The following is a 20,416-nucleotide window of genomic DNA, read 5'->3' on the forward strand; positions in this document are numbered from 1 at the left end:
ATAGCAGGGATTGTGGGGCTGGCGCGGGATCGGGCAGTGTTTCGTTCTGCTGTGCATGGGGTTGCTATGAGTCGGAAACGACTCGACGGCACTTAACAACAACAACAACAACAACATGCAACCAACAACAACCATTTAGTAACCTAGTGAACTAATGCAGGTACTTTGGAGGAATTTAGCAGATGGTTAAAGTGATGATTATGCTGTTCATGCCACTATTGATTAAGAAGATACAGAGGAGTTGTATTAATATTAATGGTTACACAATAAGGAATGTATCTATCTATATTTTATGTTAGCCTGAATTTACTCTGTACTCAAATGTTACAAATTCAGGATACGCCCATGCCCCAAACGTCCCTATCTTTGATCTGTGATAAAATGGTAAAGCATTTTTTTTATTAAAGATAATGTTCATCAATACTTATAACTATAATTATTTATGCTTTATCAGAAACATAAAACAAAATATTTGGATAAGCTATTAATGCTTGTCACTAACCTCTGGACTGCCACAATCACATTGCTCTGGTATTTCCAGAATTCCATTACCACAAGCTGGTTTACTGAGTCGTCCTTGGAAAGCAACTTTGGAAACTGTTTTATTCTGAAGACATTCAAATTCAGGCTGTGAAACTATACGTTTAAATTCATCCAGGCTGCAACTGCTAAAAAACTTCACACCACTGGAATGTCTAAAATTAAATCACATTCCTCAGATGAATGGAATAAAGTCAATATCAAATGAAAACTCTTTAATATGATGTAATGGATTCTATACTACTCCACTTAGAGAAGAAGAGCCAGAGGGAGAGTATTTTTAATTTCAAAAATTCAATTAAATTCTGATTTCAATTTATTTTTCAATTTTACCATCTCCAAGAAAAATAGAATTTATTTCACTGGAAAACTATACATACCTAAGGGAAAAATATGCTATTTTCTAGAATTCAGTTCTGGTTGTTCTACTTATACAGGTTTCATCGGACTGCTTGTGAGTTGGTCTTAATTAGCAATATCATTGAACAACATATTGCAAACAGTAAAGGTCATAGATTGATTTTCTTTAAATCTCACACTTCAACTATTGTTTGGCCCCTATAATATGTGCTTTTCCTGAAATCAGTATCAATTTTTCCTCTCAATTCCAATTTTCTAGGTAAATTCAACCTATATAATAAACTGATATGTAGTGGCAGAATATAAAAGAGAGAAATAAGAGCAATAACATGCTAAATCACTATGATATCTAATAAGTAGAGAAAGATGAGATAAGGGGAAAAAACATCTCTACACTGTAGTTATTCAGACTAAATCAGTAATGATATGTTAAAATACTAAACAGTGCTCGGCATATGATAAGCTCTGTTTAAGTGCTTTCTACTAATATTGTCAATCATATAATTATAACCATTATTATTTAATAAATAATGATAATTGAGAAAATGGAACCTGCTGGGAAATTTATGTGAAAACTGAGGGAATAAAAGATGGTCAATTGTGTTACTTAAAAATTATGATTTTTTTTTACTGGTAAAAAAATTAAATCAATCAATTAAAATATTTTGACATGGAAGTATATGAAATGAGTAAGCCCAAGTATTATTATTATCACTATCACCTTATATTTTACATGAATTTTTCAGTGAGTTTTTCCTTTGTTAACAGTATCACTTACAGAAATGATGTAAATGTATTACAAAATATAAACTTTTCTTTCCTAAAACAGTTAAGGGAAGATGTACTGAAAACTCTGAAAATTTTAATGTGTAATTTTTATATAGAAATCAATTCTCCTTCATAAGCAAATTATAGCAATCAAAATAAGAAAATTATTAATGTTACATTACTAAATCTTAATCCTCAGATTGCATTCAAATATCCCTGGCATACCATTCATGTTTTACAGCAAAATGATCTTGTTCAGTCAAGCACTGCATTTAGTTGTCATCTCCTTAGTAGAGTTGCCTTAATTTTGTTGACTTTCATTTCTTTGAAACACTTTATGATTATAGGTCAATTATTTGGTAGAATGTCTCCCAATTTTATTTCATAGAATGTTTTTTTATGATTAGATTAAATTTATTGTCCTGGCCAAATTATCACAGGAGTGTTGCTGTGTTTGTTCCACTGAATCCTAACAGATGACACATATTACTCATAATAGTCACTTTGATCAGTTGATTAAGGTGTATCTGCCAGTTTACACTGTATAATTTCTTTTCCTTTTCAATTAACCAGTATTTTGGGGGTAATTACTTTGATTCTATGAAAATATCCCATTTCTAATTAAAATTTTTTTTAAAAATTTTGTATTTATATCAGCACAGAGTCATGTTTTCTACTTTATCCAATGCGTTATACTCCATTAATATAACATTATTTTGGGCACTGAAATTGTCGCAGATTTGGTCAATGGGAGCCCCTTCAAACTGGCCTTTGTGTCCCTTTGAGCAGTATTTTTGACAATTGATATTCCAGGCTCATTTGTACTTTCTCTGCTTCCATACCAAAATCAGTCATTTCTCCGAAGTGCCACAGATTAGGCAATCTACTTCCATAGTGGTACTGCCTTGGAAACCCAAAGAGGGGTTGCTATGAGTCAGATCTGATTCGACAGCAATGAGAGTAAACATCTGGCTCTGATTAACACATGTGCTTATTGTTGTCAGATGTCTTAGGATTCAGAACAAGACTCTATTAGCATCTTAAGAAATTTTCATAGTCTCTTTCATCTCATTAGCAATTTAGATTCTTGCCAAGTTTTGGCTACCGTAATGGAATTAGTGTAATAATATATCATGCTCATGGTGACAATAACCTTTGGTGGTATAGGCTATTCAGTAAATTCTGGGTTCCCAGGATTATACTACTTTCAAGAGCCCTCATTTTGTCCTTCCATTTCCTCCCATACAGTTGTTTACTTCATGCAGGACTTATTTTCTCAGTGGACTGGCCCCACCTGCATTCCACCTTTTGGGAAGTGGTATATGCTTTGGGTTTCTTCACCCCCACCCTTATTGTTATATTTTGTGAGATAATTTGGGAAGATTAAAATGCCATGGTCCCTCAATCCTCTCACCTGTTCTGAACACACATTTCTCCATAGGTTTCCTAATAGTTTCTTTCTTTCCATTCGTCCTCACCATGTATTCCCCCTTTTCCCTCAATGACTCAGTGAGATATATGACAGTTGCTCAAATCTTGTTGTTTAGGCACCTCTTTTTACTCTATAACTTCCTTCAAAATGATCTCATCTCTCACCATAATTTTAACTTCCATAAATATGCTGATGGCTCACACATTTTAGATCCCTGTCCTCTGAGATCTAGACACACAGAACTAACCATATACATTTAACAACTCTAATTGGATATGTTAGAATACCTCAACTTTAACACACACAAACTTGTTTTGATGATTTCCCTGTATTTTTCTTCATTCATAAAATACTGGCATTTATTCAGTGTTTGTTAATAAATAGTGATATCCAAAAATCTAAAAATAATTCTTTCTTTCATCCCAATTAACTATAGATTGTTATGACAATCCTCATTATCTCCCAAATATTATTATACATATTTTGCTCCCTCTCCTATATTTTATATTCATTTTACAAAATAACATTTTATTCTCCATATTGCATAAATCTATTAAAACATGTTTTGTTATATTTATAAAATCCAAATGCCCATATTATCATTGCATGATTTGGTTCTTTCCTACATTTCCTATATTTATATTGCCTTGTGTACTTCTTTCTCTGACTCATAGTTTTTTAGACTCATAGTATTTTATTTTATTTTTCATATGCCTAAATGTTTTTCCTGTATTACCAAGCACTTTTTAAATTTCTACACTCCATCTTCACACTCTCAACCCCACTCTCCTAGTTTCAGGTTATTGTCTGCTTAGCACATCATGCTAGTTCCTGTCCAAGTATTTTATTTGCTTACTCTGAGCAGTTCTACCACAATATCTCTACATGATTGATTCATTTGTTGTCTTTTGTGTGTCAGAATAAGTCACATTTACTCAGAGAAACATATCCAGACAAATTTTATCATAAACAGATCCTTTTCTTCATTTTTTTTCCCTGTAATTCCATGCTGTTTCTTTCCTTCCTGACACCTAGTATAAGCTGTTTTTATATTCTTCATCCTTATAGCTCTGGTAGCATAGTGGCTAAGACACTTGCCTGCTAACCAGACGGCTGGCGGTTCAAACCCACCAGCCACTCCTCGGAAGGAAGGTTGGGCAATCCTACTATCCGTAGTGATACTGCTTCGGAAACCCAAGGAAGGGTCGCTATGAGTCAGGTTTGACTCTACGGCCCACAACAACAACAATCCTTATATCTACTTTTTAAAAAAATTGTTTTCTGTCCCTGATGGGGTAATATAAGATATTTAGAACATCTTGTTAATCATTTATAACACAAATAAACACACAGCTGCAATATGATAAAACCAAAAAAATACCCAATTCTATTCTGACTCATAGCAAACCTATAGGACACAGTAGAACTGACCCATAGACCAGGCTGTAAATCTTTATAGAAGCAAACTGCCTCATATTTCTCCCATGGAGCAACTGGTGGGTTGGAACCATCAATCTTCTGATTACAAGCCAAATACCTTAACCACTCTGTGCCACCAGTGTTTCTTAGGGATACAATAATCCTCACTACACACACACACACACACACCCCACACTTCAGGAGTTTTGGTCCTGTGGTGGATAAGGCATTTGGCTTCTAACCAGAAAGTTGGTGGTTCAAACCCACCAACTGCTCTGTGGAGGAAGATGAGGCAAGGCAATCTACTCTCGTAAAGATTTACAGCTTTGGAAACTCACTGTGAGTCAGAATTGACTCTATGGCAGTGGATTTTTTTGGTAACTATATAATGATAGTGCCTAATGCACTTGACCGCTAACCAGAAGGCTGGCGGTTCAAACCCACCAGCCACTCCTTGGAAGGAAGATGGGGCAGTCTACTTCCGTAGTGATACTGCCTCGGAAACCCAAGGAGGGGTCGCTATGAGTCGACAACAACATATAATGAATTTGAGCTCAGTACTCTAGTACACTCCAGAAATTCATCAATAACATCAACTTTCTTTCTATAATAAAACATTAAGTATAGAACTATTAAGTACATTTTCCTATACCCAATTCCCTTTAACTAGTTTTTTTTAAATATGTATTTACTAAAAATATTCACACTAAAATAAAGTTATATTTACAAAGGTTATACATCAAAAAATACTACAAACATTTCTCCAAGATAAAATACATATTTGATAAAAAAAAAATATAACAGTAACACCTTACATTGCTTCAGGATTCATTATGCACATATTTCCTGGACAATAACATTTGTAGATGTCATCATATGTCAATCCTAGATTAATTCCAATCAACTGTGTCACAACAGCTGAAAATGTCTCTAAAGTTATCCTCTTTGGATACTAACCAGAAATAAAAAAGAAAAGAAGAGAAGAAGCAAGCATTTGTGAATCTATTGCCTAGGTAAAAATACAAGGTTAAAGAAACTTATAAACTTGTAAATCAAGACTAATCATTTTCTTATAAATACATTTAGGTTTCTTTCTGAATAGTAGTATTTTTAATTCAAATGGGATTACCATATAACAAAACCAATAATATCACACTTTATGACATCTACTTATTAAATTAAATTCCATACACCAAACTTCATTGCCTTTGCATTGATTCTGACTTGTAATAACCCATTAGGACAGAGTAGAACTGCCTCATGGGGTTTCCTATGCTGTAATCTTTATGGAAGCAGACTTCCATATCTTACTCAACTAGAGACACTGGTAGGTTTAAACCACAGGTGTTTTAGGTGGCAGTACAGTGTGCTAACCAATGCACCACCAGGGTTCTTAAAATTCCAAATACCTTCACAAATTTTTTGGGAAGTGGATGTATTGCTTCAGTAACTACATTCGTTTTCAAGTGAACACTTGGGAGAGATATACAGATTCTGAAGTGTTGAATTCACAATCAGTTTGGCCTCAAAAATAAGTTTTAGGAGAAAAGATTCATTAGAAAAAAAAAAAGTTCCAAAGTATAAAAGGTAGTAGGAACTTTGGAGTAGCACTTCTTTTCTCTTAATAAATAATATTTTGGATGTTCTGGAAGATGGAAGAATGAGCAGGTGTAAGTTCCTAGCCCTCCCCAGAAGCTCACGAGAAAACACAACAGCAATTCTGTTTCCAGCCCTGATGGATCCTGAATAGGTGAGCAAAGGATTGCTACAATGACTTTCAGGGGGCCCAAGTCAATGAAAGGGACCATACGGTAGGAGAAGCATATTTTCTACATGATCTGGTAACACAGGTCTGCAGACAGCTTCAGAACAATGCACATGACCTCAGAGAACATATGGCTTGCCTATACACAGTAACAGACCCTCAACGCTAGACAAAATTTTCAGAATTGATCTCACTGGTAGACTGTTCAAGGTTTTCCCACTGATATCCCATTACTGGTGCCTTCAGTGGATGGTAGCTATGATCCTAGGTAACCCGTGCATTGCCTAAGGAAGGAAAAGAAAAACAATCTCTAGCTACAGTTAAGTAGGACCTCACAGAATGTGGGAGGAGACTTCAAGCAAGAACGGGAGGACTTCATAGAACTCCTTACCAACAACTCTTTCAGTCTGGGCTTTTTGTTCAGTTATAGGTGTATTGCAAAAGGTCATAACTGCCATAGGGCAACGAAGACAGATAAGCAAAGAAAGAAGGTTGAGCACTCTGGAAAAAGATTGATTAGTGTTTGCTTTTAGATTTGTGTGAGAGCTGCTGAAAAATGGAAATCTGGCCTGGACTTTCCAAAAATGAGCTCTCACAGAGAGGGTAGTTATAAACAAGGTTTGAGGGTGATGCTCATCTAAGTGTTTCTTCCACAATACAGTGTTGTCAAAAGCCACTGACTACTGAGGAAAACTGAGAAAGCTGATATCTAGCAAAATTTTAATATCTTGATTTGAAAAAATAAAAATGTCAGAAAATACACTAAAACAATGGAAATGATGGCTCACTCAGCTGAATAAGACAAAGAACAAACAAAATTTCTATGAAAGCACAAATAATGAATACAATAGAAGAATGCAATATAAAAATATTAAACAAGTTTAAAGACCTTAGGGTAAACACAGCTAAAATGCTCCTTAGAAGCAGGTATTTTAGACATGTGATCAGGAGAGACCAATTCCTAAAGAAGGACATTATGCTTGGCATAGTAGAAGGTCAGTGAAAAAGTAGAAGACCCTCAACAAGACAAACTGACACAATGACTACAACAATGGACTCAATAACACAATGACTACAACAATAGACTCAAACATAGCAACACCTGTAAGGATTGAGCTGGGCCAGGCAGTGTTTCCTTCTGTTGTCCATAGTGTTGGGATGAGGTGGAACTGACTCACTGGCATTTAATAAAATAACAATAATGCTTTAAGACATAGTTTTCAACAATGGGTCCTTAGATATGACACCAAAAGCACAAGCAACAAAAGACAAAATGGATATAAGGTCTTCACCAAAATGAAAAATTTTGTCTATCAAAGGACTTTATTAAAAATGTGAAGAGACAACCTAATGAAAGAAAATATGGGGGACCATTTATCTGACAACAGTTTACCCATAATATATAAAAACTCCCACATGTCAACAATGAAGGCAAACAATCCAATAAAAAGTGGGCAAAGGACATTAATAGACTTTTCACCAAAAAAGATATACAAATAGCTGACAAGCACATGAAAAATCCTCAACACTATTAGTCATTAACCAAACAACCAAACTCACTGCTGTAGAGTCAGATCTGACTCACAGTGAACCCTCCTTAGGTTTTCGAGGCTGTAACACTATGGAAGTAGATCTCCCAATCTTTCTTCCAAGGAGTGGCCGGTGGGTTTGAACTGCCTGCCTTCTGGTTAGCAGTCAGATGCCTTCGGTGCTATGCTACTGGAGATGCAAGTCTAAAGCAACACTTCACATCCACTAAGATGGCCAAGATTAAAAAACAAATAAACAAAACAAAATGAAAAAAACAGATGTTGGTAATGATGTGGAGAAACAGAGCCTTCATTAAATGCTGGTAGATTTGTAAAAAGGTACAGCCTCTGTGATAAACAGTCTGGTGGTTCCTCAAAGTACTAAATATATTATATTAAAATTATTTATTATATTAATTAAATATATTACTGTGCAATCCAGCAATTCCACCCCTAGTTTTATACCGAAAGGAATTGAAGCAGAAACTCAAACAGATACGTGTATGCCAATGTTGACTGCAGCACTATTCAGAATACCCAAAGATAGAAAACAGCTCAAAAACTCATCAATGGAAGAATGGATAAACAAAAGGGGGTATACATATAATGGGGTTATTATTCAACTATAAAGAGAAATGAATCCTGATACATGATACAACATGGATAAACCTTGATAATATCATTCTGAGAGAAATAAGTCTGTCACAGTAGACAAATATGATTCCACTGATATGAACTATCTTTAGTAGCAAATATATAGACATAAACTTACTAGTAGTTGCCAGAGGCAGGAAGGATGAAGGAAGAGAAGTGATTTCACTCCTTATGAGATACTAATCTTCAGTTAAGGGTAATAGAAAAAGTTGGAAAAGGAAACCAGTGATGGTTGCACAGCATAAGAAATACACTTTATGTCACTAAATTGTACCCATCAAGAATGTAGAAATGGCAAATATTTTGTTACATGCATATTTTCCATGATAAAAAAAAAGAAGAGAAAATAATAGTATTTGCATATCAAAATCTAAAAAAAATCATAAAGATTTGGCAAAACAGAGTTGGAGATATACTGCACATACTTTTGTTTCTTCAAGTGGATATAAACTTTCAAATTGTGATATCATTACTGAAGATATTTGAAAAAATGCATACCAGAGCGATTCCTGCAGCAAACTGTGCACTGCATGCCATTCCCTGATATGTTGCTCCCATATAATTAGGATGGTCCCTATAACTAAATAATAAATATATGAAAACATTTAAAGTTATCAACAATTGAATAACCTTTAAAAATAAATTTCCTCAGTAAAGCCATGTTTATCTAAATGTATGACTAGTACTTTAAAATATGATGTCTTATGCTTTCAATCATTTTTTATTTGGGTAAATGTCCTTAGTTCCAATGAATATAAATTCTAAAGGCTACTTGATGGCACATAACAACAACAGCAACAACAACTTTAATATTACAAGATACACACCTTTAAGCCTGTTGTTGTTGTTGTTATGTGCCATTGAGTTGCAGTATTTAATCCTCCCCACAATTAATACACTGCTGTTAGCATCCTCTGATTAGGAATCGACTCGATAGCAGTGGGTTTGGTTTTGGTTTGGTTGTCATCATCGGACATATAGAAATCTATCATGAAAATATCAAGATGTACTGACTTTCATGGTTTGCATTAAATGAACCAAAAGGGGAAAAAAAAAAAAAAGAGAGAACTCAAAAAGATATTTGAGTTGGGGAAGAGGGAGAAAGCAACATACTATACAGTGGACTAAGAAGAAGGGAGAATTGTCTTCACATTTTAGTCCTTAGTTACTGTTACTCCAGAATCTCCCACCTGAATTTAGATTCCATAAAACATTTATACATTTTCACATGTTGATTAACATCTTTAGAACTATGTTTTTTGCTTTTAGCTGTAAAATAATCAATTTAGTGCAACAATACAGAGTAACCAAATAGCTACATTTTAAGTCAATATTTCTGGTGACCATGGTGACCAGGTTGTTGTGGTTGTTAGGGGCCATGGAGTTGGCTCTGACTCATTGTGACCCTATATAAAACAGAACAAAACACTGCCCAGTCCTGTCCAGAGTAACAATCCTTGCTATAACTGAGCCTATTGTTGCAGCCACTGCGTGAATTCATCTGTGTCTTTCTCTTTTTTGTTGACCTTCCACTTTACCAAGCATTATATCCTTCTTCAGGGAATGGTCCTTTCTGAATACATCACCAAAGCAGATGAGACGAAGTCTGGACATTCTGTCTTCCAAGGCACATTCTGGTTGCACTTCTTCCATGACAGATTTGTTAGTTCTTTTGGCAGTCCATGGTACTTTCAGTATTCTTTGCAAACACCACAACTCAAAAGCATCAACACTTCTTTATCTTCCTTGTTCACTGTCCGGCTCTCATATGTATATGAGGTGACTGAAAATACCATGGCTTGGGTTAGGCACACCTTAGTCTTCAAGGAGACATCTTTGCTCTTCAGTACTTTGAAAGAGGTCTCTTGCAGCAGATTTGACCAGTGGAATATGTTGTCTGATGTCTTGACTGCTGCTTCCATTGGTGTTGATTGTAGAATCAAGTAATATGAAATCTTTAACAACTTCAATCTTTTCTCCATTTACTGTGATGCTGCCTATTGGCCCAGTTGTGAGGATTTTCATTTTCTTTATGTTAAGATGTAATCCATACTGCAGACTGAAGTCTTTAATCTTCACCAGTAAGTGCTTCAAGTAGTCCTCACTTTCAGCAAGCAACGTTGTGTCATCTACATATCACAGGTTGTTAATGAGTCTTCCTCCAATCCTGATGCCACATTCTTCTTCATCTAGCACAGCTTCTCGGATTATTTGTTCAATATACAGATTGAATAAGTATGGTGAAAGGATACAACCCTGAAGCTCACCTTTCCTGATTTTAAACTATGCAATATCCACTTGCTCTGTTTGAACCTGGTCTATGTACAGGTTCCTAATAAGCACAATCAAGTGTTCTGGAATTCTCATTCTTCTCAGTGTTATCCATAATTTGTTATGATCCACACAATCAAAATCTTTTGCATAATCAATAAAACACAAGTAAATATCTTTCTGGTATTCTTTGTTTTGAGCCAAGATCTATCTGACATCAGCAATGATATTCCTCATTCCATGTCTTCTTCTGAATCCAGCTTGCATTTCTGGAAGTTCTCTGTCAATATATTGCTACAACCATTTTTTAATTATCTATAGCAAGATTTTACTTGAGTTTGATATTAATGATATTGTTCAATAATTTTCACATTCTGTGCCATCACCTTTCTTTGGAATGGGTACAAATATGGATCTTTTACAGTCAGTTGGCCAGGTAGATATCTTCCAAATTTCTTGGTGTAGCCAAGGAAGTGCCTCCAGCACAGCATCTGTTTGTTGAAACATCTCAACAGCTATTCCATCAATTCCTGGAGCCTTGCTCTTTGCCAATTCTTTCAGTGAAGTTTCAACTTCTTCCTTCAATACCATTTGTTTTTGATCATTTGCCATGTCTTGAAGTGGATCAATTCTTTTTGGTACAGTGCTTCTGTATATTCTCTCCATCTTCTTTTGATGTTTCCTGCATCAGTCAATATTTGCCCATAGAATCTCTCAGTATTGCAACTCAAGGCATGACTTTTTTCTTCAGTTCTTTTCAGTTTGAGAAATGCTGAGCATGGTCTTCCCTTTTGGCTTTCTAACACCAGGTGTTTGCACATTTCATTATAATAATTGACTTTGTCTTCTTGAGCTGCTCTTTGACATCTTCCATTCATCTCTTTTATCTTGTCATTTATTTCATTTGCTTTAGCTACTCTGTTCCAGGGCAAGGTTCAGAGTCTCTTCTGACATCCAATTTGGTCTTTTCTTCCTTTCCTGTCTTTTTAATGACCTTTTGCTTTCTTTATGGATGATGTTCCCGATGTCATCCCATAATTCCTCTGAGTTTTGGTCATTGGTTTTCACTGCATCAAATCTATTTTTCAGATGGTCTCTAAATTCAGGAGGGATATATTCAATGTCATATTTTGGCTCTCCTGAACTTGTTTTAATTGTCTTCAGCTTCAACTTGAACTTGCATATGAGCAGTAGATGGTTTGTTGCACAGTCAGCTCCTGGCTTTGTTTTGGCTGAAGATGTTGAGCTTCTCCATTGCCTCTTTCCACAGATGTAATGGATCTTATTCCTGTGTAGTCCACCTGGTGAGGTTCACATGTATAGACGCTGTTTATGTTGTTGAAAAATTTATGTGCAATGAATAAATTATTGGTCTTGCGAAATTCTATCATGTGATCTCCAGCGTTATTTCTATCACCAAGGCCATATTTTCCAACTACAGGTGATTTGTCTTTGTTTCCAACTTTTGCATTCCAAACACCAGTGATAATCAACACATCTTGATTTCATGTTCAGTCAATTTCAAACTGCAGAAGTGGTAAAAATCTTCAATTTCCTCATCTTTGGCTTTGGTGGTTGGTGCATAGATTTGAATAATAGGAGTATTAACTTGTATTCCTTGAGGTCTATGGATATTATCCTATCACCGACAGCATTGTACTTCAGGGAAGGTCTTGAAACATTTTTCTGGCTCTGAATGCCATGCCATTCCTCTTCAATCTGTCATTCCTGGCATGGTATATCATATGGTTGTCTGATTTGAAATGGCCAAAGCCAGTCCATTTCAGCTCACTAATGCATAGGATATTGATCTTTATGTGTTCCATTTCATTTTTGACAACTTCCAATTTTCTTAGATTCATACTTGTACATTCCATGTTCCAATTATTAATGGGTGTTTGCAGATATTGCCTCCTAATTTGAGTCATGCCACACCAGCAAATGGAGGTCCCAAAAACTCTACTCTATCACATCATTAAGGAACTCTGGTTTGCTCAGTGCCTAAGGCATTTGACTGCTAACCAGAAGTTTGATTGTTCAAACCATCAGCCGCTCCAAAGAAGGAAGCCTGTGCAATCTACTTCCATAAAGACTTACTGCCTCAGAAACTCAGTGGAGGTTGCTATGAGTCGGAATTTACTTGATGGCACTGAGTTTGGTTTTTGGTTTGTCCACATCATTAAGTTTGGCTCTACTCTGAGGAGGCAGCTCTTCCCAACTTGTATTTTGATCACCTTCCAACCCAAGGGGCTCATTTTCTGGCACTATATTGGACAATGTTTCAGGGCTATTCATAAAGTTTTCTAGTAATATATCAGACAGTGTTTCACTGCCATTAATAAGGTTTTCATTGGCCAGTTCTTTGAGAAATGGGTGGCCCCTTCCTTCTTCCTAGGCTTAGTCTGGAAACTCTGCTGAAACCTGTCCACCATGGGTGACTCCACTGGTATTTGAAATACAAGTGGCACAGCCTCCAGCCTCACAGCAACACACAATCCACCTCAGTAAAACAAACTGACTGATGAGTGGTGGATGGTGATCATGGGGATAGTAAATTCATCTATTTCAGGTATGAACTATTTTAATAGTTCATGTTACAACTAAATCAAAATTGTATGCAATTATTTCATTCTGTTAACTAATTTACATATTATTTAATAAATATAATATTTTCAATTATTTACCTCCGAGGAAAACTGTGAAAACCAAATATGCTTCATGTTTATTGCAAATTTTCCATATTTTCCATCTTATCATTACGTTTCCAAAGGTGATGTCATTAATAAATCATGCCTTGCATCATTTGAAGGAGCTCTGGTGGTGTAATGCCTAAAGCATTTGACTGCTAACCAGAAGGCTTGCAATTCAAACCCAGAAGCTACTCTCAGAAGGAAGATTGGGCAATCTACTTCCATAGTGATACCGCCTCAGAAACCCAAGCAGGGGTAGCTATGAGTTGGATCTGACTTGATGGCAGTGAGTTTGGTTTTTGGTTTTGGTTTTGTATGACTTGATGTCCTACACTGATACTAAATATTTATATTTTTAATTTTGCCAACATGGAATGTGTACATTCTTCTTTTAATGTCTTATCATCATACCAAATAAATTTTATATATAATCGTGATGCTCCAAGCTCCAAGCTCACTGCCGTGGAGTCAGATCTATCTCATAGCGACCCCTCTTATGGTTTCTGAGGCAGTATCACTACAGAAGTAGATTGCCCAACCTTCCTGTGATAGCTAGCAATCAAATAAGCTGACAGATCTTATATCAATTATATATCAATCTTATATAAATTCAGAATAAATGGCTTACATCAACAAGAATGCCATATCATTAGGCCTTTGAACCAAATATGCTTGTTTCCATGCCAAAAACCTTTGTAGCACATCATCAGGATCTCCATTAGTTGAAATCTTATTTTTATCTGACCACAGCTCCAAATAAGATAATGTAATAGCCATTTTAAACTGGGAAAATATCTGAAAATAGAAGATACATGATATACAGCTCTGGATAACCACAAATATAACATTATATTTCTATACATAATGCTAATACATCCAATTTATTCTTTTTTTAGAGATTAGTCCATTAGTTGATGAAACTAGTTAGTAGTACTATACATTTCATAAAAAATGAAAATGCTTTTATACAAACAATGTTACTATATATTTGAGAAGATCAGGTGGGGGTAGACTAATAGGATCATATCCATATCCTGTTAGTCCAGATTTGGCTGGAGATAGTTTTACATATATATTTATGCTACAAAATTATTCACATACATTACAGAAGTAACAGAGGAAAAGGTCAAAGTAGCTTCTCAGAGACAACAAAAAACCTTGAGGGAAAGAATCACAGGGCCTTCGGGCTCAGTACCATAGTCTCAGGGGACATGATGCTCAACTGGCATGACATAGTACATAAAAATCTTGTTCTACATCTCACTTTGGTGAATACTTCTTACTGGGGTCTTAAAAGCTTTTGAGTGGCCATCTAAGATGAAACTATTGGTCTCCTCTCATCTGGAGCAAAGAAGCATAAACAAAAAATCATTTGGAAAAAATTAGTCCAGAGATATGATGGACCATGAGGACTTCAGCCTTCTTGACCTTGAGACCAGTAGAACTAGATGGTGCCCAGCTACCAAACTGACCCACTCAGGAAGGGATCAAAATTGGAGATCTTGGATATAGCAGGAGGAAAAATGTGGAACAAAATTCAAAAACAGAAAAGTGACCAAAATTACTGGTCAGATAGAGACTGGTGGAATCCCCAAGACTATGTCCCCTAGTTATCCTTTGGGCCTGGAAATGGACTCACTTCCTTGGATTGGCTCTCAGTCCAGCAGTAGAAAGACCTACAAGCAGAGCACCTAGCCCACGGAGATGCCCCCACCTACCCTAGAAAGATGTAGCCTTTAGATCAATGAGCCATGAGACACCAGAGGGGCAGCATTCACATAGAGGGAAAGCAGGACAGACAGGAATGTATAGATAAGAAGAGCACAGGGAAGGGGCAGTCACAGGGAGGAGACGGGAGGAGAGTTTTTTTATGGTTGGGGATTATAATCTGGCCATGAAATCAAATGTGCGTAACTTGGGAGTAAAATGCATTTGCTTTTTAAATTTGGATCCAAATCACAATAAAAAAAAGAAAGTTGGCTTCCTGTAAAGTAAAATTTTTTTAAAAAAAGAATTATTTAAATATGAAATATAAATACTTACAGTGTTGATAAGGCCAAAGATGTGGACAACTTTCTCCACTGCAGATGGCACCTCAGAGCCCATATAATCATACTGAAAGACAAATTTTGTTTCTTTATCACAAGTGAACATTATTAAAGTACTATATTAAAAATGAATATAAATCATTAAAATAGTGCAGTCCTCAGGTAAAGGGATAAAAGTGGAATTAGGATTTACCAAGAGGTTACTAAGTTTTAGGCATATCCTAGGGACTTTACAAGTGAATCAATAGTATTAGAATGAAATAGTTGTGATTAGTTTCTTTTTCTAGATACAGAAATTAAGGGTCAAGTGGTTAAGTTTCCAGCATTATATACTTAGTACAGACATAAACAATCACTTGAACTTATTTCTAATATAGCCAATTTTATCAACTATAGTATGCTTCTTTTTTTTGTCTTCACCCCAATAAAATAACATAAATATATACCATGGCTAAATAATCTATGTTTGAAGCACATAGCTGTGAGCGTCGTAACAGTGAACAATTTCATGAATATGACCTCATTCAAGGGAATAAAAAATCATAGTATTTCCTCTGAAATTCTAAATGTGTGCTGAGAACTCAAAAAGTGTCAGGTTGAGATCTTCAGTGAGTTCAGAAGACTCCTGACAGAAAATTAAATGCAGTGCTTATTAGAGTTCTTTTCAGATGAAGATGAAAGAGATGTGATCTTCTCGGCTCTTTGAAGTCCAAACTTGTTGATGTTGTGTATCAAGCTGCCCCCAATAACCACACTGCACGTTTATGTCATGTAGCATGGATGCAAAGCTAAAAATATGAAATATAAGATAACAGAAAGCAAAAATGTCATAGAAATGAATTTAAAAAATAAGTAATCACAAAATATTAATGGACTGAACTCTAGTTAAATGACAAGGGCTGTAAAAAGTCTCCTCTATGCTAACCAGAAGGCTGGTGGTTCAAACCCACCAGCTACTCCTCGGAAGGAAGATGGGGCAATCTACTTCTGTAGTGATACTGCCTTGGAAACCCAAGGAGGGGTCGCTATGAGTCGGGTCCGACTAGACGGCACATAACAACAACAACAACAACATGCCCAATTAAAACAAAACTCTCAAAATATATGGAAATAGAAGTACTGAGAGTGAAAGAATGAAAAGATAAACTGGAATAATATGAGACCAAAACCTCATATAGTAGTTTTATATGAATAAAGCATCAAGGCAAAAAACCAAATAGATACAATTATTATCACAACATATCATTAAAATATGTGATTCATTATAGATTTGTTTTTAACTAATAGCATATCTAAAAAATATTTAAAGCAAAATTTAACTGAATTACAAAGGTAAATGGACCTCTATAGTGAGATTTTTATCATTCTCTGAATAACTGATAAAGCACAAATTAACAGCAGAAATACATAAAATTTCAACAACCTAGGCAAAAGTTAGCTATAAATATACTTATATAATAGCTTATATGCAACAACTAGCAAATATATTTATTTCAAGCATAAGAAAATTTTATATAAATTGTACTATATGGGTCTATTTTCACGGCTATTCATAAGGTTTTCAGTGGCCAACTTTTTTAGAAGTGGATGGCCACATCCTTCTTCCCAGTCTGTCTTTGTCTAGAAGCTCTGTTGAAACCTTTCCATGATGCTACCAGTATTTGAAGTGCTCAAGGCTTAGCCTCTAGCCTTACAGCAACATGTAAACCCACTACAGTACAACATACTAACAAATGAGTGGTGATTAGCTTCCTTTTTCTAGATATAGAAATTAAGGGTCAGATAATTAAGGTTCCATAATTGTATACTTAGTAAAGATATAAACAAGTACTCAAATTTATTTTTAATAAAGCCAATTATATCTGTTAATCACTCATTAATAATCAGAACATGGAATGCATGAAGAATGAATCTTGGAAAATCAGAAGTTGTCAAAAATGAAATGTAATGGACAAAAATCAGTATCCTTGGCATTACTAAACTGAAATGGACTGGTATTGGCCATTTCAAATCAGACAATTATATGATCTATTACACAGGAAATGACAATTGAAGAAGAATTGTGATTCATTCATCGTCAAAAAGAACATTTCATGATCTATCCTGAAGTACAATGCTGTCAGTGATAGGGTGGTGCAGTGCCTAAGGCATTTGACTGATAACTAGAGGCTAGCGGTTCAAACCCATCAGCCACTCCTTGGAAGGAAGACCGGGCAATCAACTTCCATAGAGATACCACCTCAGAAACCCAAGGATGGGTCACTATGAGTTGGAAATGACTCGATGGCAATGCTTTTTTTTTTTTTTTTTAACAAGGAAGACCAGTTAATATGACTATTATTTACATTTACACACCAACCACTAAAGCCAAACATGAAGAAATTGAAGCTTTTTACCCATTTCTGTAGTCTGAAATTAACCAAACATGCACTCATGATGTATTGATTATTGCTAGTGATTGGAATGTGAAAGTTGGAAACAAAGAAGAACCGTCAATAGCTGAAGAAGATGGCATCATTGCTGATGTGAGATGGATCTTGGCTGAAAGCAAAGAATATCAGAAAGACATACACCTGTGTTTTATTGCCTTTACAAAGACATTCGACTGTGTGGATCATAACAAATTATGGATACCATGGTGAAAAATAGGAATTCTGGAACACTTAATTATGCTCAGGAGGAAACTGTACATAGACCAAGAGGCTGCCATTGGAACAGAACAAGGTTTAAAATGGTTTCAAATCAGAAAGAGAGTGCGTCAGGGTTATATTCTTCCATGATACTTATTCAATCTTTATGCTGTACAAATAATCCGGGAAGCTGGACTATATGAAGAAGAGCATGGCATCAGGATTGGAGGAAAACTCATTAACAATCTGTGATATGCAGATGACACAACCTTGCTTGCTAAAAGTGAAGAAGACTTGAAACACTTACTGATGAAGATCAACAACTACAGTTTTCAGTATGGATTACACCTCAATATAAAGAAAATGAAAACCTTCACAACTGGACCAATAAGGAACATTATGATAAATGGAGAAAAGATTGAAGTTGTCAGGGATTTCATTTTGCTTGGATCCACAATCAACACCCATTGAAGCAGCAGTCAAGAAATCAGATGTCCTATTTCACTGGGCAAATCTACTGGAAAAGACCTTTTTTAAAATGTTAAGAAGCAAAGATGTCACTTTGAAGACTAAGGTGCACCTGACCCAAGCCATGGTATTTTCAATCATCTCATGTGCATGTGAAATCTTGACAATGAATAAGGAAGATGGAAGAATAATTGATGCCTTTGAATTGTGGTACTGATGAAGAAAACTGAAAATATCACAGACTTCCAGAAGAACAAGCAAATCTTTCCTGAGAGAAGTGCATCTGGAATGTTCCATAAAAGCAAGAATGGTAATACTTCCTCTCATCTACTTTGGTCATATTGTCAGAAGGGACCATTGCCTTGAGAAGGATATCATGTTTGCTAAAGTAGAGTGTCTGTGAGGAAGGGGAAGACCCTCAATGAGATGGACTGACACAGTGGCTATAATGATGGGCTCAAGCATAAAAAGAATTGTGAGGATAGTACAGGACCAGTTAGTGTTTCATTCTGTTGTACATGGGGTCACTATGAGATGGAGTTGATCAAGGGCACCTAACAACAACAGCAACAAAGTAGAGGGTCAGGAAAAAAGGGAAAGACCCTCAAAAAGATGGACTGACAATGTGGCTGAAATGATGGGCTCAAGCATAGCAAGGATTGTGAGGATGATGCAGGACCAAACACTATTTCATTCTGCTGTACATAGGGTTGCTATGAGTCAGAACTGACTTGATGGTATCTAACAATGACTTATGAGTCTATAAAATGGTTTTGTGAATATAAAAATAGTGTCAGACAGATAATATTATCCATATTATATCCAACCATATTGCAGCTGAGTTACAGTAGATTTGATAAAATTATTTTATTAATGTTAAATTTATAGAGATTGGTGACTTTGTTGTGATTATATGAAATAACTTCCTTATTCTAGATAAATACATAAAGAAATTATGAAAATTTGAAATCATGATGAAACAAAATCTTTCAAGTGTTAAGGGGAAGTAAAGACAACTTTAGATAAATAAAAGCTAAGAAAATTGACAAAGAATTGAAAAGAAATATCAATTAGAAATGCAGACCTACAAGAAGCAATGAAAATCTTTGGAAAGGACAAAAATGTGTAGAAATATGAGACTGTATTAGCTTTTCTTAATTTCTTTAAAACTCATTTAGCAATGGACTGTTTAATTAAATATAATTCATGTTGTGTTTTATAACACATGGGGAATTCAAATATAACAATATCACAAAGGGGTTAAATAAAATTTTACTGTTGTAGGCTTTATAATTATATATGAAGTGGTGTAGCAGTGATTCAAGTTAAGTTTTGATAAATTAAGAATCTTAATTGGACCACGTAGAGAAACTACTTGGGGTTGGAGGAAGATATAACAGAAAAATCCATTAAAGTAGAAAAAAATAAAATACTAAAATAACTCATTAATCCAAAAGTAGAAAAGGATGAACAAAAGGGTAAGTTATAAGATATATTGAATACTAACAGTTACATGTTAATAAACCTAGACCCATAGTTATCAGTACTTTCAATAAAAACAAATCAGCAAATGCTCTAATGAAAAAGCAAGTGTTGTTTGACTCAATAGAGAAAATGACCTATTAATTTTCTGTTTAACGGTGACACACTTTAAAACTAAAAGCACATAGGTTTAATGTAAAAAGAGTATAAATGCTAATCTAGGATATTATAAAGAAATTTTCATTTTTAAAAAACTTTCCATAATGACTTTTTCACTGAAAATATGTTTTCATGTTATTGAGCTAAGTGGAGAGACAAAAACAGGATTTATAGATTTAATTTTTGTGACCTTATGGGGGT

General features: G+C 35.2%; 1 protein-coding gene across 1 annotated transcript in view; it reads right to left on the reverse strand.

Moving 5' to 3' along the window:
* The window catches only part of LOC103192136 (A disintegrin and metallopeptidase domain 3-like), a gene marked incomplete at its 5' end in the record, with an annotated part of 189,876 nt that overhangs the window by 146,379 nt on the left and 23,081 nt on the right, over window positions 1-20,416 (reverse strand). Inside the window, 5 exons of the mRNA XM_007935063.1 lie at window positions 503-695; window positions 5,335-5,471; window positions 8,966-9,047; window positions 14,057-14,223; window positions 15,472-15,543. Coding sequence (XP_007933254.1) covers window positions 503-695; window positions 5,335-5,471; window positions 8,966-9,047; window positions 14,057-14,223; window positions 15,472-15,543 — 651 coding nt within the window. The remainder of the gene's footprint in view (window positions 1-502; window positions 696-5,334; window positions 5,472-8,965; window positions 9,048-14,056; window positions 14,224-15,471; window positions 15,544-20,416) is intronic.

Source organism: Orycteropus afer, unplaced genomic scaffold, assembly GCF_000298275.1.
Source record: "Orycteropus afer afer isolate SDZICR_OR568_19922 unplaced genomic scaffold, OryAfe1.0 scaffold00024, whole genome shotgun sequence".
Lineage (NCBI taxonomy): Eukaryota > Metazoa > Chordata > Mammalia > Tubulidentata > Orycteropodidae > Orycteropus > Orycteropus afer.